The sequence below is a fragment of the Eublepharis macularius genome, chromosome 18 (assembly GCF_028583425.1).
Source record: "Eublepharis macularius isolate TG4126 chromosome 18, MPM_Emac_v1.0, whole genome shotgun sequence".
NCBI lineage: Eukaryota > Metazoa > Chordata > Lepidosauria > Squamata > Eublepharidae > Eublepharis > Eublepharis macularius.
In genome coordinates, this window is record NC_072807.1 from 10,047,786 (window position 1) to 10,068,162 (window position 20,377).

The 20,377-nt window shown below is 43.8% G+C and overlaps 2 protein-coding genes across 2 annotated transcripts in view; one reads left to right on the forward strand and one right to left on the reverse strand.

Annotated features, from left to right (window-relative positions):
* The first annotated feature begins 8,418 nt into the window (after positions 1-8,418).
* Positions 8,419-13,349, forward strand: NDUFB4 (NADH:ubiquinone oxidoreductase subunit B4). Its single transcript, XM_055003066.1, has 3 exons — positions 8,419-8,664; positions 12,218-12,361; positions 13,117-13,349. The coding sequence occupies exons 1-3, from the start codon at positions 8,464-8,466 to the stop codon at positions 13,177-13,179; spliced, it is 408 nt and encodes a 135-aa protein (XP_054859041.1). The 5' UTR covers positions 8,419-8,463; the 3' UTR covers positions 13,180-13,349.
* Positions 13,350-16,935: 3,586 nt separating this feature from the next.
* Positions 16,936-20,377, reverse strand: part of HGD (homogentisate 1,2-dioxygenase) — a 29,929-nt gene continuing 26,487 nt past the window's right edge. The window contains exons 11-14 of the mRNA XM_055003001.1: positions 19,990-20,094; positions 19,571-19,697; positions 18,725-18,906; positions 16,936-17,217 (exon numbers count right to left, since the gene is read on the reverse strand). Of these exons, the coding sequence (XP_054858976.1) occupies positions 17,092-17,217; positions 18,725-18,906; positions 19,571-19,697; positions 19,990-20,094 (540 nt within the window). The 3' untranslated portion in view covers positions 16,936-17,091. The remainder of the gene's footprint in view (positions 17,218-18,724; positions 18,907-19,570; positions 19,698-19,989; positions 20,095-20,377) is intronic.

The following is a 20,377-nucleotide window of genomic DNA, read 5'->3' on the forward strand; positions in this document are numbered from 1 at the left end:
AATGGCTATAAATGGAGAAGGACAATGACTTTGTTGTCAATTTTGTTGGCTTTATCTAGGATAGGTTGAAAGTAGTTGATGCAACAATATTAGAAGGGTTCAGCGCTTCCGGGTAATGGATGAATGGTTGGTAAAGGTGTTGGAATTAGCAAAGATGGCAAAACTCACGTCACTGATCAGAGAGAAGATAAGTTCGTTTGTCACTGAATGGAAACCTCTTACTGACTTTCTACGTGAAATGGATAATAATGAGTTGACGATTTGTGGATTTTTGGATGAAGGAATTTGGACATAAGGAAAAAGAGAGCTTTTAATTTTAACATAGAATAAGAGGAAATTTTCAAATACTAATATTTGTCGTGGAAAAAAGCAAAGCCCTCTTTTAGATTATTTAGTGTGAGGTCTTTTGCTTTTTCTTGTTTCTTTCTCTTCTTCCTTTTATGTATATTTTCTGTTCTGTGTGTGTGGTTAGTTACTGTTGATTGTCTGCTAATTGTCTTATTTGGCTTGTTTTTTGGGTTATTGTATTTCTATGTTTTGTCTTTTTTTGGTTTTTTATCTTATAAATCTCTTAATAATGATGAAAAAGAAAGTAGTTGATGCAAGACATGCTAAGCACCAGCTGGGCCTGTGCCCCCGCTAGCTTGGACTAGGACATCCCAGGCAGTCTCAGAAGTTGACGCTGGTCACCTCACACATGGCTAATGGATCGGAGCAAAGCACTCTCTTCTTCAGCCTACTGGCTGTAGACATATCCGCTGCTTTTAACAGGATGGCATGGCCCATCACCTCAAAGAGGTTACCACTTGGCCTTGGGATGTCAGGAACAGATCTCTGGTGGCTCCAGTCTTTTCTATTGAATAGACAGCAGAGCTTTCATGGGGGATTATGAACCATCTGCCTGCGAGCATGTCAGAATGCCCAACACTCCTGTAGTCTTTCCAGTGTTTTTAGATGTTACTGGATCTTTCCTTTGTAGGGTAAAAGTCTCTCTTCACAATAGTTTTGACACGTGTTCTTTGTGGCATCTCCCCTTCTGGAGCCTTTGCCCTGCGAAGGCTTGGTTAATTCAAAGTTTTAAGCAGCAGTGGTGGTGGGGGAAAAGCTCCAGAAGGGGACACAGTCGGGCATGTCAGAGGCAGCAGAGGGCTGTGAGAGAATCCATCCCCACCAGAGCAATCTCCTCTGGCTCTCTCTTTCAAAACTACGCTTCCCAGTAACACTGTGTCCACTGACACTTGACAGATACATGCCCCAGCGTTTTGTGTAGAGACACTCTTAGTTACTAACTCTCTGGTTGGATGGGGCTTCACCCAATCATATCTTGATTGGATCAGTGAATTGGGTGTCATTCTACTTGTCTAAAGTTTCCGTAACTGGGTAAATTTGTCCCAGTGTATTGCAAGGCCCACTCCCAAGAAAGTACTCCATTACATCACGTTTCCATTCCAGGAAGTGAGGGAGGAAACTGTTACAGCTCTAAGCCTGTTTGACTTGCAATTCCTCCAGCCCCGGTCTCATACTTGCTAGTTATTTTGGTCCAGGAAGCCTTTCGGGGCTCATCTAAAGACGGGCTGCCTGCTCCAATACGTTCATTGTAGAATGCAACTCAAGCTTCCGTCTGAAATGTTGAAGAGTTACTATTACAACTTCAGGTGAGTAGCCAAGTTGATCTGCAGGAGACGAGCGAAGTTAAAGTCCAGCAGCAGCACCTTAAAGACTAACAAGAATTTCCAAGGTATAAGCTTTCAAGAGCCAAGCGCCCTTTGTCAGACATGAGTAGGAATGGAGATCTGAGTCTTTTTCACTCAGTCAGAAGTGGTAAGGGGTGCTTCAAACAAGTAAGATAGGGAGTTACAATGTGAAATGTAATTAGCATGATTAGAGTAGTGAAAGAAGAATCCCATGTTTCTCTTCAACCCTGGGGGGATCCATTGTTCCAAACTGGTGAATGAACTCATTTTCAACAATCTGATAGTTTGCTAGCATGAATACAGACTCCATCACTGGAACACGTTCCCCTGTATAGGTCCTCGTTTTTGCTAATGTTCCAAGTTCTTTTTGGCATTTCAGACACATATCATGGTGGATGATTTATTTATTTATTTACTACATTTATGCCTTTCCTTCTCAGGACCGAAGAGGGTGAGGCAGGTTAGGCTGAGCCTGTATGACTGACCCAATGTCACTCAGTGAAAAAAGCACCTGTGTTTAATTCCATGCATGCTGAGTGTTTGTCCAATTCAATTGATTAATTTTAATCATATGCTAGGACAGTGATGCCGAACCTTTTTGAGCCCAAGTGCCCAAACTGCAACACAAAACCATCTTATTTATTTCAAAGTGCCAACACTGCAATTAAACCTGTATACTGAGGTTTTAGTTAAGAAAAAACAACTCATGCAGTTGTCCGAACTAATTAACATCTCTCTCTCTCTCTCTCTCTCTCTCTCTCTCTCTCTCTCTCTCCACACACACACACACACACACACACACACACACCCTCTCTCTCTCACTCACTCAGGAGCCACGACTGAAAGTAAAGTAAGTTAAATCAAAGCAGTTTGCCCTTCTTTACACCAGCAGCCCGGCTTGCAAGCACTCTCTCTCTCTCTCTCTCTCTCTCTCTCTCTCTCTCTCTCTCTCTCTCACACACACACACACACACACACACACACACACACACACCCTCTCTCTCTCACTCACTCAGGAGCCACGACTGAAAGTAAAGTAAGTTAAATCAAAGCAGTTTGCCCTTCTTTACACCAGCAGCCCGGCTTGCAAGCACTCTCTCTCTCTCTCTCTCTCTCTCTCTCTCTCTCTCTCTCTCTCTCTCTCACACACACACACACACACACACACACACACACACACACACACACACACACACCCTCTCTCTCTCACTCACTCAGGAGCCACGACTGAAAGTAAAGTAAGTTAAATCAAAGCAGTTTGCCCTTCTTTACACCTGCAGCCCGGCTTGCAGTCAGTCAGTGTCTCTCTCTCTCTGACACTCACTCACTCACTCACTCACTCACTCACTCACTCACTCACTCACTCACTCACTCAGGAGTCTGGACTGAAAGCAAAGCAAGTTAAATCCAAGCAGCTTACTCTTCTTTAGAAAGCCAGCCCCAGCAGCCCGGCTGCTGCCTCCGCTTCCTGCTGCTAAAGAGATGGGCAGCAGGGAGGCAGCCTTGAGGAAAAGGAATCATGTGGGCAGGGCCAAAACCCATGTGATCTCTGCTCAGAGGTACTGGAACGCCGCCCAGGCGTTCCCCCTCCAAATGAGCCCTGGATGTAGCGATTGGTGACTTGGCTCGCATGCCCACAGAGGGGGCTCTGTGTGCCAGCTGTGGCACACGTGCCATAGGTTCGCCATCGCTGTGCTAAGGTTTTCATATCATGAGTATGAAAAGAGATCGTTCCTCTGATTTCTGTAGGTTCCCCATTAATAAACTAAGTTAGACAACTTTTTTGACTATAGTGTCAAAATTAGTAATCACTTTTCACTTTTACAAGATGATTCTTCCCTTTTGGAGGAAAATGAATAACCATACTCCTAGTTATGCTCCCACATTACGTTCTTTTGAATTGCCTGAGGAAAAGGATTCGACCTCTGGGAAAGCTGCTTTCCATATTTTAGCCTCACAGACTTTTCTAATTGCTGAGATAAAATTAATGTTTTGATCCAGTTTTTTTCTGCTAGTTTTGGGGATCACTTTTTATCCCAAGATATGTCTGATACTCATGTTTATACCCAAAATTATTCACATAAAGGTTATAATTCAGTGGTAACTTTATATGAGACCCCTTTCAGTGTAGATGATCTCCTCTAAATCTTACTTCTTCACACACACGGCCTCTTTAGGTCTCCCAAATTTTCTGGCTCTCTGAGTGTGGCAGCTGAATACCTTATTCGACCAAGTGTCCCTTTCTGGAGTACTTGCGGCAATGCATGATATGTCTCTGTCCAAATGCTCGGAGAGATTCTCCACATCAAAAACTTCCCTCCAGACTTGGGCTGACATCCTAAGGAATATGTATCTTATGCATTGATTGCCGTGAGTATCCTTAAGGCCCACAGTAAAATCTTGCACATTCTTTACAGCAACTTCTGATGCTAATTCTTGCCCAGGTTAAATCTCTCTCAACTAGTAAAACAGCAGGATTTGAGACAAGTGGAATCTTAGAGACTGATAGGATGTTCCAGGGTATAAGCTTTGACTAAAGGGAGCTATGAAAGCTTATATCCAGAAAATCTTGTTGGTCTCTAAGGTACCACTGGGTTCAAATCCTGTTGTTCTACAGCAGACCAACCTGAAATTCTGAGCTAGTAGTCTCTGGTTCCTCTCATCATTTACTCTATAAACAAATCTGTCTCTTAACACATCCTCCAGAACACTTCCAAATAGTCAGTGATCAGTGAGCTTTTTCAGCTCAGCCACATATGCTATTACAAATTTGCCACATGTCCTTGATCTGTTACAGAATTTAAAATTCCTACATTATCAGGCTGGTTAGGGGGTTATAAAGTGGTGGAACAGCATGGTATAGCTCAATGTCATCAGATCTCGGAAGCTAGGTAGGTTTGATACTTGGATGAGAGATGACTGAGGAGAAATTTTCAGAAGAAGGCACCACTGCTCCTCACGTGCCTTGAGAGCCCTCTGCTGGGGTTGCCATAAGTTGGCTGTGACTTGATGGCACACACACACATATACATCAATAGGGGGTTATACTACTCAGAGTTTCTGTACACAAGACGCTGAGGTGCATGTCCATCAAGTGTCGGGAGATGCAATGTTAGCCAGGAAGCATAGTTTTGAAAGACAGAGCCAGAGGAGATCGCTTCAGAGGGGATGGATTCTGTCATAGCCCTCCACCGCCTCTGGCATGCTGGACTGTCTCCCCAACATGAGCTTTTACCATGCCGTCTTCGCTGCTTAAAACTTTGAATTAACTGAGCCTCGGCAGGGTAAAGGCTCCGGAAGGGGAGACAGCAGAGGCGGTGGAGGGCTGTGAGATAATCTGTCCCCTCCAGAGCAATCTCTGCCAGCTCTGTCATTTAAAACTACACTTCCTGGCTAACGTTGTGTCTCCCGACATGTGAAGATCCTGCGTCAAAAGTATTGTGTAGAGAGACTCTCAGGTAACACTTGTAGACCCTCTATATGTTTTCTCTAGGATTCTAAATCCACATACAATCAGCAATACAGCTCTTTTCTGTGCCTCAGTCGCTTCAGTTTTTTCATAAGGTATCATTTCCAGTTTTCCTCATCACCAGATGTTAACCTGGGACTTTCATATTCCTTCCCAAACTGCAGGGACTCACAGTGGTAGATATTTCAACAGGGATTCAATGTATTCAGGCAACAAACAGCCAGCCTTTGAACAGTCCAACTCAGTAGATTCTAGGAAGCAAAAGGAAAAGAATGCTAGAATATTTTTGAAGGATTTATATAAATTTTGGTATCTTGCTTCTTTTTAAAAAACTAGAGTATAATTTCAATAAAGGAAATAAACTCCAGATGGTGTCTGTGTATTTTGATGAGAAAAAGCAAAAGTAAGAAGGACTCTATAAATAACGTACCGATGAGCATAACTTGTTCAAAGAACAGTCCTGTTTGACAGGACTTAACTAATTGCTGAAAGATATCCAAGATTAAAAGATAAATCTTTCTTTTGAGATACTGGAAGTTTTGGTACGGCACGGATAAAAGCATCCGTTACAACCCTGCTGTTTTTGGTTCCCTGTTGTTCTGTGTTCTCAAGCAAGAAACGTTCCGCTACCATGCTATATTACTATATTACTGTCATTTGAATTTCCACAAAGATGTATTTCAAAACGCCCGGTCCAAGAGGACTCGATTGAAGCAAGTTGAATTTTGTGTTTCTGAAAAGATGTTCTCTATGGCATATGCACACGCTTTGTGAACTGGTTGCACTATTCAGCAAGCAATCATGCCTAAGAAGAGGACACAGTCCTCATAATACTTTTTATTCGGACCAATCCAATGACACATATCAGGGTGTGAGCTTTCTAGCTCACCAGACCAGGACAGAATGTTTTAAAGGCAATGGACTTGCTTATATTCTTTCTACGTTCTCACAGTTAACTGCCAAGTACTCTGAATTCAAGCAGTGCCTCTGGGGTCGGGGTGGGAAAGGGCGGAGGTCTGATGAATCTGCCAGAGGCTGAGTGCATGAGCTCATCTAAGGAGCACTCTGAGAGCATCCCCCTTTAAAGCTCACTTGGGGATGGGCAGGGCTTTAAACGCCTCTCCTACATCAGGTCAAGTACATTACAGTCGTAGTGCTCAGCTGCTGCTCCTTTGATCTCTCCAGCCCACCTTCTCAACCATCCAGAGTAAGCTTCTCTACCCTGCTACAATAATCTCATCTTCCAATATGTCTGTCTGTCTGTCTGTCTAACCTACCTACCATCTATTCAGCCCTCCCTCTTTGTCTCTCTCTTCAATTATGCACTGTCTTTCTCCTAGGATTTTACCAACCCAGACTTGGAAGTCCTATTTTCTCTCCAATGGAGACCCAAAACAGCTTTCCTTCATTTCATCCTCATAACAACTCTGTGAGACAAGCTAGGCTGAAAGAGAGACTGACTGAAGCGTCTATGGCAAGTTTCTACGGCAGAGTAGTAATTCAGACTTGGGTCTCTCAGATCTTAGTCCAACACTTTAACCACTAAACCACATGGGCTCTGTGCTTCAGTTCGGTGCAGTGATTAAGAGTGGCTGGACTCTAATCTGGAAAACCAGGTTTGATTCCCAACTACCCATGTATCATGCATCTGACGAAGAGAACTTGATTCTCAAAAGCTTATGCTACAATAAAATTGGTTCGTCTTAAAGGTGCTACTGGACTCTTTTTGATTTTGCTACTACAGACTAACACGGCTAACTCCTCTGGATCTTCAAGCAGATATGCACCATTATAGACACCAAGTTGTGCCTCAAGTAGTGAAAAGGCTGCATGTGTGTGTAACATGCTGTCAAATCAATCTGGAAAAACTTGTAAAGCCGTGGAATAGACAGAATGGGACATAAATAGAACCAATCAATCAATAGTAGGGTTGCCAACTCCAGATTGGGGGATTCCTGGAGATTTTGGGGGTGGAGCCACAGAAGTGTGAGGTTTGGGGTGGGGGACATCAGTAGGGTACAATGCCATAGAGTCCATCCTCCAAAGAAAATATTTTCTCCAGGGAAACTGATCTCTGTAGCCTGGAGATCAGTTTAGGGTTGCCATCCTTCAGGTGCGGCCTGGAGATCTCTTGGAATTCCTGATCCCAGACTTCAAAGATCTGCCACCCCCCCCCCCCCGCCCCCGGCAAAACCTCAAAGATTTTCCAGACTCCTGAGCCAGAGTTGGCAACCAGTTCCAGTACCTGGAGGATAGCAACTGAATGCACTGTGATAAAAGAAAATTACAGTACAGAGTTTAGAGAGAAGAACATTTTCATTTGTGGCCAAATGGCAACTTCTTAGATCTAGATAGCCCAGATGAGTCAGATCTCAGAAACTAAGCAGGGTTTGCCTTGGCTAGTAATTGGATGGGAGACTTCCAGTAAAGACCAGGGCTGCAGAGTCAGGCAATGGCAAACCACCTCATTTAGTCTCTTGCCATGAAAACCCCGCTAGGGGTCGCTATAAGTTAGCTATGACTTGAGGGCACTCTTTCTATAAATTTTTTAACATCAGTAACGATTTGATGATTTGTGGATGTATGGATTAAGGACTATGGCCTTTAGGGGAAAGACAGCTTTTGTCTTTAACAAAGAGTAACAGAAAATTTGAAAACAATACTTATATTAGTTGCAGAGAAAATCAAAAACCTTGTAGTTTAATTCTTTTTTTGTTTTCTCTTTTATTATGTTCTTATGTTTTCTTAGTTCTGTTAGCTTGTTGTTTAGTGAGTGAGTCTTTGTGTAACTGTACCTTTACCTTTTGCCTTTTTATTAGATAAATAAAACCTTTTTTAAAAAAGAAAATTACATTCCAGTGCTTTTAAACCCGGATGACAGCAGCAATCCAACAGGTCAAGCCTTTCTCCTCACTAAGAGAGGGAAACCTCTGCCTTGCTGAACCTTTCTGTCCTCCCGTGAGAAAAGGAACGTCATTTTTGCCTCTTCTTCTTTATAACATTTGTTTTTCTCAGTAGAGAGCCCGGTCGTTTTAAAATACTGCAAAGAAAAACAGCCTTCTCAGAGGTACGCCGCCCTGAGCCCATTCGTGGAGAGAGCGGGATACAAGTCAAATAAAATAAACCAATAATAAATATGTGCGCATGCGCATATTTCTTCCATTCGCTCCCGATTTGAAACGGAAAATCTTTTTACGGAGAACCGTGACGTCCTTCATTTCCGGCGGGAGGGGCCACCACTTCCGGGTAAGAGGTCTTTTTAAAAAATCACGTGACAGGGTAGGGGACTCCCTGAACAACATGGCGGCGCCCTCTTCGTCCGGGTCGGGCTTCAACTACCGGCCGGCGCCTTTGGCTCCGCTGCCGCCGCAGCTGGACCCGGCCTACTACGACACCTCGCCCGAGAAGCGCCGGAGCGACGCCGAGCGCCTGGCCATCCGCGCCCGCCTCAAGCGCCAGTACCTGATGCAGCTCAACGACCCCCGCCGGACGCATCGCATCGTGAGTGGCCGTGCCTGGAAGGGAGGGGGTGAGGGAGAGCCCCGAGCCTGGTCCGGCTGGCAAGGCAGAGGCTGCGGAAGCGCCGGGTCCAGATTCCCGCAGCTGCCAAGGAGCGCCCCATGTGACCTTGGACCCCTTGCGTGCCCTCGGCCTACCTCTCAGGGCTATTGTGAAGATGAAAGGGGGACGCTGCTGGCGGGAGGGCGGCTGAAAATGGGCTATCGCCCTCTGCCCCACACCAAGAATACAGCAGTATTACAGTAGTAGTAGTAACAGTAGTAGTAGTAGTAATTAGGGGTCACCAGCTTCCAGGTTGTGGCTCTAATTTCCCAGAATTACATCTGATCTCCAAGCCACAGAGATCAGTTCCCCTGGATAAAAATGGCTGTTTTGGAAGGTGGACTCTATAGCGTATACCACTGAAGTCCCTCCCCAAACCTCACCGTCTCCAGGCTCCACTCTCAAAATCTCCAGGAATTTCTCAACCCAGAGCTGGCAACCCTTGGTGGTGGTGGTGGTGGTGATAGTTGTCATAGTAATGACAGCGGCAACATCAGTGATGATAATAATAAGCATTGAATGCATCCCCCGTGCAAGAAATACAAATTACGACCTGTATTCAGATAAAGCTGCTGCATTTGTATCTATATTTATAGTATACAGACTGTTTGGGAAATGTTACGTTTCCTTTTATGGCCCAGTGTAAGAAGTCCCCATATTCTCAATCTGAGTGAATGATCGATGCAACAGATTCTGGTGATTAATGAAGATAAGGTTTATTGAGAGTACAGTGCTCAAAATAAATCTGATGCACACATTTGCATGTCAGAAAGATGTCTTGCTCTTTCATTTATACCCTCTTAATAAACAATATATCTTTGCCAATCTGTCTTTAAACAATCAGATAGGAATTTCATGATGTCTATAGCTTGAGAGGATTGGCAGGTTATCTACAGAGTTGGACAAGTCATGCTATACATACTATTTTAGCTGGCACCAGCAGTTATCGTAAACATTTTTAGAAACAACATACTGCATGAGAGCCAGTTTGGTGTAGTGGTTAAGATTGCGGGACTAATCTGGAGAGCCAAGTTTGATTCCCCACTTCTCCACTTGAAGCTAGCAGGGTGACCTTGGGCTAGTCACAGCTCTCTGGAGCTCTCTCAGTCCCACCCACCTCACAGGGTGTTTGTTGTGGGGATAATAATGACATACTTTGTAAACTGCTCTGAGTGGGCATTAAGTTGTCCTGAAAGGCGGTATATAAATTGAATGTTGTTGTTGTTATAAGGCTGAGAGCCAAGCTACAAGTGACGCCTTATACAGGTTGGACACTTGTCAGCTTCCCTCAAGTTTTGATGGGAAATGTAGGCATCCTAGTTTTACAGCTTGGCTCTCCATTACAGCTGCAAGACCAGGACGCCTACATTTCCCATCAAAACTTGAGGGAAGCTGACAAGTGTCCAACCTGTGTCAGGCGTCACTTGTAGCTTGGCTCTGAGTCTAGAGACAGTAGAGGAATCCAGCCTTTATTTTGTCCTGTTGATGCAAGTTAGCTGTAATTTCCAGGTCCTTCCTTTGAGAACAGTTTCTCAAAATAAAAGAAACACTATGAAATGTAAATAAAAGAGAGGAAGGAGGAAAATTGATAGGGCATAGTTCATCTAGACCAAGACCCTGTAGCAGTAGCAGGTGGTATCCCCCAAAATCCCCTAATACAGACATGACACTTGGATGTCAGGCACACAGTTGATGAGGTTTCAGCGTTAAATGATGGACACCAAACCTTGGATTTTTATCTTCAAGAATCTCTGTAGTCAACTGAGAAAGGGAGACTAAATAAATTAAGGCCACCCAGGAAGCTTCTGTGACAGAGTGGGAATTTGAACTTGAATCTCCCACATACTAGTTTGACACTATAACCACTACACCACACTTTTTCGTAGGAGTTCTTCCCTGTATCCAGAAGGAGGCAAAGTGCAGAAGGAAGGTGGGGGCCTCTGGGGAAAAGTTGATTCTGCAGCACTGGGTGAAGGGGTGACTGTTTAGAAAGCCCTGCTCCTGGCCAATGCCAGGCGTTCATCTGCTTAATTGGACATTCTGCAAAACTAACAAGGGCAACCCTAGTACAAATTAGCAGGAACAACAAACCAGGGCTATGATATAATCAAAAATTGAGTGTAATCTAATTACTCATAATACAAAGTGCAAAAGTGGTATAAATACATACATAGTTGTAAGCCAATTTATACAGACTCAACTTCAAGTGCATAGATACAGGTAAGTAGCAAGTATATAATTGTGCAAAATGTCACTGTCCGGAACAAATCTTATCAATTAAAGTGCAAATGCCAAAAATGTCAAAGAAGAATCGGTAGGTGGGAGCTTGTGCCAAAGAAATATTAACAGTCCATGGAATCAAAGCATATATAGAAGAAAACGCCAACGGGGACTTGCAGGCAAATAACATTAACCCGTTTCGTGAGTATCACTCCTCACTTCCTCCTGGGCATGTAACAATTCGGACTGCACATAACACAATAAAGCACCTAGAATCTCAGTTGTGGCAACATGATGCCTACAAAGCCCAAAAGTCTACACGTAGTCCTTTCCTGATCTATACTGTTATAGAAAGATCTCCTGATCAGCTCCATTTTACATAATTTGTGGAATGACAGGAACGTGGGAGCTCTCTTGACCTCAAGTAGGTCATTCCACAAGGAGGGGTCCACAACAGAGAATGCACATGTACAGGTGGTTGGTGTTTGGTTTTAAATGTAAAAACTGAGACCCAGATGGCTTCAGCCATGTACAAAGATAACGGCCTTCACTGCGTCGGGGGTCAGGTCCCTGTTGTCTGCTGTTCCCTGTAATCTGTAGATCTCTGGTTATCAGATGAGCACGAATAATCCTTTAAAAGTAAACGGTTCTATTGTGAAGTCAGTTTTTGCACATAAGAGAGAATGTTGTCAGAAATGCACATGCTCTCATTTGAAAACAGTAGGGCTGCGTCTCCTTTAACCACATCTGGTTGGTTGTGTTGCCATGAGATGCTCAGTGGTTGGGTACCTGCTTGGCATGCAGGTTCCGTTCCCTGGCATCTCCAGTTAAAACAATCAGTGGTAGGTGCTGTGAAAAACTTCCACCCAAGGACCCGGAGAGCTGCTGCCAGTGAGCAGATTCAGTATAAGTCAGCTACGTGTCTGTTCCTCATGGCCACCTCCATCCTGGCCGCTTGCATATAAAGTGAGGCTTAGGCCTAAGACATGAAGTCAAGCTGAAGTATCAGTATAGTTTGAGCTGGTAACAGTAGGTGGTCATAAGTCACAACTGTTAAACTGTTGGCTTAGGACAGGGGAAATCCAGGCTTGAATCCCCACTCTGTCATGAATCTGTCTGAGCAAGCTTGGGCCAGTCACTGTCTCTACCAGACTGACCTCACGTGGTCGGGATAAGATGCTACCCTTAACTTCTCGAAGGGGGGGCTGGATAAAGATGCAGCAGCTGGTGGATAATTGGCCATCTCGGTCACTGTCCTCTTTCTTCCCTTTAGGAAGACCCTGCCATTATTCAGTGGACCTATGCCAAAGCAAACGTCTTCCCTAATTTCCGAGTCAACCCTAAAACTTCCTTATTGGGTGCATTGTGTGGAATAGTCCCCATCGCTTTCTGGTGGTACGTCTTCAAAACGGAAAGGGTAAGTATAAAGATGTAATCTTAAAGAAACATTGGTTGTCATAATTGACATGTGGGGCTCCAGTCTGCCCAAGAACCCGTTAAAACCTGGAGTTAGCTAGTTAGCTTCTGTGTTTTGCCTATTTATTGTTTGCAGCACCAGTGTGAGCAACACGTACTACAGTAATCTGGAAGAATCTGGTAAGTGTAGTGGTTATAATTAGGGTCTGCATTTCACAGCATTTAAGTTTTTAAAAAATCTCCAAATATGTATGTTCTGTGGAAACTTGAGAAGTTGAAAAAGGCTGATTCCTCTTTTCCCAACTGTTTTGTATCATTTTGAGTCTCGTAACAATTAACAGATATAATCCTTTCTATAGCTAAAATGCAAGTATTTCTAAATTTCTTTTATGTGGAGGTCCTGTTAATCTGATGGATGGAGGAATGGTTAAATTACCAGTAATTTAGAGAAAAAATACAGATGGGGCAAGTTATGTGTAAAGGTACTGTGAAAACGAAGCCTCTGTATTAGCATATTCTTTACTGTAACTTTAACTTAAAATTGCAAATGGAGAAGACTCTCAAGAAACAAGCATGAAAGGTTTAGTATGATGTGTATTCCCCGTAGCTGCTCAGCTCTAGGACTTTCAACATGAAAGACACAGTATCTGCCATCAATGGCTTTGCAGTCCCTCATCATAATTAATCCTGACCTGCCCTTGGAGATATTGCAGCCTTTCTTCTTTCATGGAGCTGACTTACTTCTGTTTCTTCCAGGAGTATAAAGAGAAACTCATCAAAGAAGGCAAGTACGAGCAGCCGTTCAAAATTGCCTACTGAGCTCCCACGAACGGTGTGCTGTAAAGCAGCCAACTGGGTCACCGTTGCAATTTTGCTTTCTCTGCACCGTGGCATCAGGCTTCTTTCAAAATAAATGTTTCTTGTTGAGAAGTTGGTTTCTGTTCATTTCATGATGAGGCGTCAGCTACAATAAAGGCCACTTGATTTCACTTTGAAATACCTATTTTTTGCTTATCTGTGTCTTTTAAAATTCAGCACTTGGACCTTCTCAAAGATTTTAGAATGTGTGCAGTTATTGTGCTATGGATGGAGACACACAGTAACACTCAGAAGGCAGGGTGTAGGACAAGGTGTAGTGGATAAGAGCTGCAGGACTCTAATCTGGAGAACTCTGCTTGAAGCCAGCTGGGTGACCTTGGGTCATTCACAGCTCTCTCAGCCCCACCCACCTCACAGGGTGATTATTGTTGTGTGGATAGTAATAACAACACACTTTGTCAGCTGCTCTGCATGGGCATTAAGTTGTCCTGAAGGGTGGTATATAAATTGAATGTTATTATTAATGTAGGGTATGGATGGGCCAGCTCTGGTGCCAAAAAGCTAGAGGAGGTAATTCTGTTCCACCTTTCCTGGCTTGTCCATGCCAGGTTGAGGCATTTTTCTTCTAGAGGGGTTTCGAAGGTATCTGAACTACAACTTTGGCTAGTGATAATTGTAGCTTGCTTTGCTTAGTGTTTCTGCTGTGATTGGAATGTCCTTGTTTTGTATTTTCTTTTTCTATGATGTCTACTGCTGAACTTGTATAGTAGAATTTACAAGTTACAAGGTTAACCACCTTAGGGATCTTTAATCAAATGGTAAGGTATCACTTTTATAGATTAAAAATTCAGTTGCTTTATCAAATAGTTACCAGTGTGTGGTGTGTTGGCAAATGAGGCCATGGTTTTCAAAAGCAGTATGAGTTCGTATCTGAATGCTCTTTTTGGGTGTTTCCCATGTGTCTAGGAGAATTGCTGTTCGCTTGCAGCTAAGATGACGCTTGGGTATAGGCTTATTTGTAAGCAGTCGGCCCGGCCTCCACCATCTTTAATAGCTATTTAATATAGCTGCCTGTGATACTAAATCACAAGGCCCCTGGATTAAAATGCAGTTTGGTTTGCAAATGGGAATTCCAGCCAGCAGTTGCTGAGTCCCACCTGGGAGAACTAGGCATGAATGGAATGCCGCATGTAAATGCAGAGTGACCAGTGGTGATTAATTTTACAGTCTCCCCAGCTCCAAAAGGAATCCAGAGCAACAAAGGTCTTGCAGAGTCATCCCACTTAACACATTCCTTTCCCCTCCTTCCGTGATGAGATCTTCTGCCCATGATTGAGGAGAAAATCAATTAGCATTCATAAGCTCTTATAATTCATTCCTGGGAAAGGTACATTCCACAACTAAATTCATAAGTTTAGCTCCAGTGGACTCCATTAACAAACTGCCCCTTTTGTGCAGTTCCAGGAGAGACTTTGCATTCTCTTTCACACACCCCGGCAGCTAGCAATCAAGGTAATCAAACGTTTATTCCCAGGAACTGACAGTTGGAGTCTTTGTTCCAACGGCTAGGTGGGCTCTCCCACCTCAGGGCACGTTTTACCCTATAAGGGTAGTGCTCTTATCCCATTCAAATTGTGCACACTTATTGGATCTGAAGTGCTGCTCCCTTGAGGTTGCTCCAAGCCTCTAGTTCTCTTGGCCAAGGATGCTGGACGTTTGAAGGTACTCTCATCCTTCATGGACTGGACTACTCTTCAGGATAGGTAGATATACTTTCCCTCCTTCACTCTATTCCAACTTCTGACTAGCTTCCTAGGATTCTGTGTGCGTGTAACCATTTTATTATTTACTCCTGTGTGTGTCCATGTGGTTTTTTTCCTCTTCAATAAAATATTGCTCTTTGAATTTAAAGCACCAGTCTCGTCTGCTATTTGGGAAGGGACTCTGTAAAAACTGGTGGAAAAGATCCCATAGTTACCGTGTCTCGCATAGCTGTCTTCCTTGCTACTAATTCCCCCCACAATTCTCTTATTCGCAAGGAGGCCAATTCAGGTAACATAGTTTCTTATTCCACTGTTAGGATTGCTAGATTGATAGAGGCTCTACAGCACTGAAAGAACATTTTGTGTTTGCTTTCTCATTGAAGGAGGGGCTATGCAGATTTAACATTACCATTTAAAGTACTTTACATGGCAGGGCTGGAAAAGATCTTTGCCTGAGATCTTAATTAAGGCTCCTGCTGGCAGCCCTGTCCCATTCCAAATCATGTGAGACCTGAGCATGTGGTTCGATAGTTGATTTTATGAGCGCTTGGGTACACCTCCTTTGAATTGTGCATAATTCCATATCCATATGGAATTGTCCATATCTACCTACCACCTTCTCAAGGCCCTTCAAGCATCTGTTGAAGAGGCCCCCATCTCTGAAAGCTCTCATCACAGGAAGAAGAGCACCGTGGCTCTATCACCATGAACTGGTGCAGTTGCTTTTTTTGAGATGGGACTTTGAGTTCTCCCAGAACTGATCTATGCAAAATGGTTGCTCTTCTTCGTAATGGATGTCAGCTATCTTTTGACCACTGAAGATGGAATATTTGAGACAAACGTACCTCACTGTAGGAGGACTTCAGTTTAATTTCCCCAAATAAACCATTCTTTGAACATTTTAGAGGCAAAGTGTGACTCAAGGCTACGGAGCTGTACCATGGGGCCAGTAGCTTACCATGTGTTGGTTTTTATGAAGCCACAAAGAAGTATATTGTCGAAGGCTTTCACGGCCGGAGAACGATGGTGGTTGTGGATTTTCCGGGCTGTATAGCCATGGTCTTGGCATTGTAGTTCCTGACGTTTGGAATGTCTGGAAGTGTAGCATCCAGACAAGAATAAAAACATGAAAGACACTGCAAACTTGGCCATCCTGAAAAATCAGCAGTGGCTGAACATAGCCTAACTCAAACAGGACACAGTATCCTATTCCAGGACACTAAAATACTGGACAACACTTCCAACTACTTTGTCAGATTGCACATGGAAGCCATTGAAATTCATAAGCATAAACACAATTTCAACAGGAAAGAAGAGACTTTAAAAATGAATAGAGCATGGTTTCCAGTCCTGCAAAACACCAGGCTAACGAAACACTCTACGTCCCACAATAGCCCTGCAGAGAAGATTAGCATATCAAGCACCAATCCATATGTAAAAGAACCTCCTCAGGATACAGTGAAGCCTCCCTCCATTAGCATTCCACACCCTAGGAAACTCTTACAGGATGACTCAGCTCAACCCCACCCCTCCTGAGTAGATACAAATGACCTGCCAGCACCTTTTCCACACTGTGACACTGAGAGATCCCTGTCTTTTGGTGCTACACCTCTGCAGATGCCAGCCACAGCTGCTGGCGAAACGTCAGGAACTACAATGCCAAGACCACGGCTATACAGCCAGGAAAATCCACAACCACCACAAAGAAATAATTGCTGTCATAACTGCTGGTGGCTTCACTTGCCCAAATGATTAGAGAGAGATGCGCAGTTTGTGGCAACGGGTTGACCATAATTTGTACTTGAGAAATCCCCTCAAGGGAGGCAAATAGTTACTGCCATTTCCTTATTTAGTCCTATGCAAGACTTGTTTCATTATCTGTATTTGGTAGCAGAGAGTGAAAAAATAAATAACTCTGTTGAATTGTGCAGGGGTCAGTTCTTTAGAGCTGGGAGGATTTTTCCACTCTAATCAAAAAGCTTTACTCTAACAATTAAGATTAGTGGCTTTATTGTTTATTAACTTGCTCGTTCCTCCTGCTGCCAGCTGCTCATTGGATTTCTGCCGTTAGAAGAGGGCAAGTCACTGTTTCCCTGGGAATCCTTTAGGCTGTGCAAGCAACAAATTGGTACATGCATCTCCGGTCATTTCACTTGTGCTTGGGATTAAAGTGGCTCTTGAGAGGTTCCCAACACTTGTAGTATGTCTTATCCAGGCAGGTTTTCAGACCCCATTTGGTGACAGCCATGCTCAAGGAAGACTCAAACATGAAGGCCTATGGAAACATGGCAGATGACACATTGAAAGGAGACAAAGAAATACTCACTTTGTGTTAAATGCACAAATTGTTTTAACTACTAGTTATTGGGCAGATTCTATCATGAACAGTTTAGTAGGAAGAGAATCCCAGATATGACCAGCTCCCAAGAGACTTCTGTGTGGTCAGAACGGTATCTAATGTGTTCAGAAATCGAATATATATAAATCGAATGTTATTATTCATTGGGCTCACTGGCCTAGAAGAGCTTGTGGCTAGGAGTTCCACAGGTGTGCATGTGTATGGCTTTCTAGGAAATCTTGAGCTTTTTAAAGCTATGAATAGGAATAGCCTCATGTTACAGCCGTCATTCACTTAGATGGAAGGGGAGAAATAGTACTGTATGTATTGGGGAGTTTTGCCAAAAGAAACTTAATTTGGCATCAGCACAGATATGTTTATTTGCACAAGTTTGCTTCTTTTTGTGAATTTTATTCTGCTGTTCCTAACAGTGGGCTAAGAGATACAAGGTACTGAAGCTCTGCTCTTCAACCACTAGATAGCAGGTTTAGCACATATCCCTTTCTGAAATTCTACCAGCCTGTCCTTTCAAACTTGGGATTTAGAGATCAGGCGTAGAGAAATTAAAGCTGGCAGGGCTCAGCTCTGTCCTCTACATTAAGAAAGCCCTTATATTTGTAGCACCGTCGTGGAATGAGCCTTTGACCACTTCTGTATCTACTTAGCCAGATTCGTGCAAGTTTAACTTCTTAAAATTCCTGAATTTATTTTTCATTTGATTTGAATTTGAGAGGCTGTATGTCTTGGCAAGACCTTGTAGAGATCAAAATTTTAAAAAAACAGCTCATTTCTCTAGTAAGTTGCTGCAGCATGCAGTGTCACAAAAGTGGTACATTCTTAGTCTCATCTTCTTCAAGGGCTGTTTCCCCTGTGAATCTTTTTATAATTGACCACTTTGTCCAGGTTTGTGAGGGGTGAGCAGCCCCTTCTTGCCAACCAGATAAGCTCAGTTTCCCAGGGAGCTTCTATAACTTCCAGTTCTTTTACAGAATCTTTACTTGCTATTCTGTTGTCTGTCTTTGGCATTATAAGCCACGTGCTTAGGCTTTCGTGGTTTCTTTTCCATCTACCTAGGAATCGTACTTCCCTATCATGACTCTCGTTAGTGACAGTGGATCACATTAGTGATCTGATCTCTTCTCCCCATGGGTCACATCCTGTTAAAATCTATGAGTCACTTCAGATGTCAACGCAAGCAGACTGCATGCTCTGCTGTTTGCTTGCGTTTTGCATCTCCAGCCTGAGAATAAACTTAGGAGCTTTCACTGAATGCTCATCCTTGTATTTTGCTCAGTGAACGTTCCAGCTGTTGATTATATTGTATTTTCACTTGCACTGTGTAATCCACCTTGGATCTCAGTGAGAATGGTGGGTTCTAAATAAATAATAATAAACTCTACAATAGGACAGGTCAGTCTTTCACTTGGGCTTTTGGGGTTCTCACCATTGTTCCTTCGGCAACTCTCTCAGGCTCCAGTTTCCTTGTACTTGCTTTCTCAAAACACTCAGCATCCGGTCCATGGGGTGTCATCATACTGTGCAATGTGGCCCCTCCAGGTAGAAATCCTTGTTCCTTTGCCTCATAACTTCCTTTGATCAGGCCCATAAACTCACTCATGCAGTTCCCTGTAGAAATAAAAAACGGGGTATGTTTAGTCAGTCAATTGCCACCTTGACAAAGATAGTGTGAAAGTGGATCAGTTAAGTTGCAGACGGCCATTCCACTGAAGGGATGGATTGGCAGGGCTTTTTTTCAGCTGGAACATGGTGGAACGGATTTCCGGTACCTCTAGAAAATGGTCACATGGCCGGTGGCCCCGCCCCCTGATCTCCAAGACAGAGGGGAGTTGAGATTGCCTTCCAGGCCAGTGGCGCAGAGGGCAATCTAAACTCCCCTCTGTCTGGAGATCAGGGGGCAGGGCCACCGGCCATGTGACCATTTTCTCTGAGGGCAATTTAAACTTTAACCCCCCCCCCGTTCCAGCTGACCCAAAGTGATGTCATTGTGCAGTCCTGAGTTCCACCACCTCTTTTCCCAGAAAAAGGCCCTGTGGATTGGTATTTTAATTATGGAATAATTAGGCATTATTCATCCATCATGTTTAATCATGTGCAACTCTCATGGATTTAGAGGAGACGTCTCTTATCCAATCAGTTCCCAGCCATGTTCTGGTGACCCAAGAGACCTTTCGTGGAATTCCGCTTCAGCGTCTTACGGAGGACAGGAATCTCAGCACATGCATTTGGAGTAAGTTTCTCCACACTGTGGTGGAGCAAGCAACTCACGTACGATGGTAATAAGGTGGACGGAAAGTGTTGGTGGCCACTCCCCAGCGCGGTGGAAAGATAACAAAATCAGCGATAGCCACTCCAGGACGAGTTGACTTTGCCGTCAAGACCGTGAAGATAGAAGGATCCTTCAGTTAAGGGGGAAAGTTTGAATGTTATAGAAACAAATGCTGAGCGTGATCCCAAAAGTTTAATTGTATTTTGTGCCTTCATAAAAACTCACTGAGAGTTACAGTTACAGATAGGTGGGGGTCTTGGGCTCAGAGGTTTTTAGCTGTTTAATGTTGGGTTGATGGGGCAGGCAGCTGTAAGTACCGGAGGGCTTTTCCTATGCTGAAGGCCACCTTTGCCTTCAGTTCCTGGAAAGAAGTTCCAGCTCCAGTGCCTCCAAGCTGGGATTTAATCCTACCCAGAACTCACCGCGTGGTCAAAAGATGTAGTATTGATGACCATGAAATTGCTGAGATCATACTTGTATGGTGTGTAGTTCCCATGCCAGGCCACAACATTGAATGGAGAACTTGTCTGTAAGATGAAGCAGAGTGTAAGTCTCTGTGGAAAATGTATGATAACCGTGGAGGTAAGAGAATATGTAACCGGTACAGCCCAAACTGGGAATGGCTTTCTTACACTTACTAAGGTGACATGGCATGTATGTTTAGCCTTAGATAGCCCATGTGGTATAATAGTCAGGGCTTTTTTTCAGTGGGAACATGGAGGAACGGAGTTCTGGAACCTCTTGAAAATGGTCACATGGCTGGTGGCCCCACCCCCTGATCTCCAGACAGAGGGGAGCTGAGATTGCCCT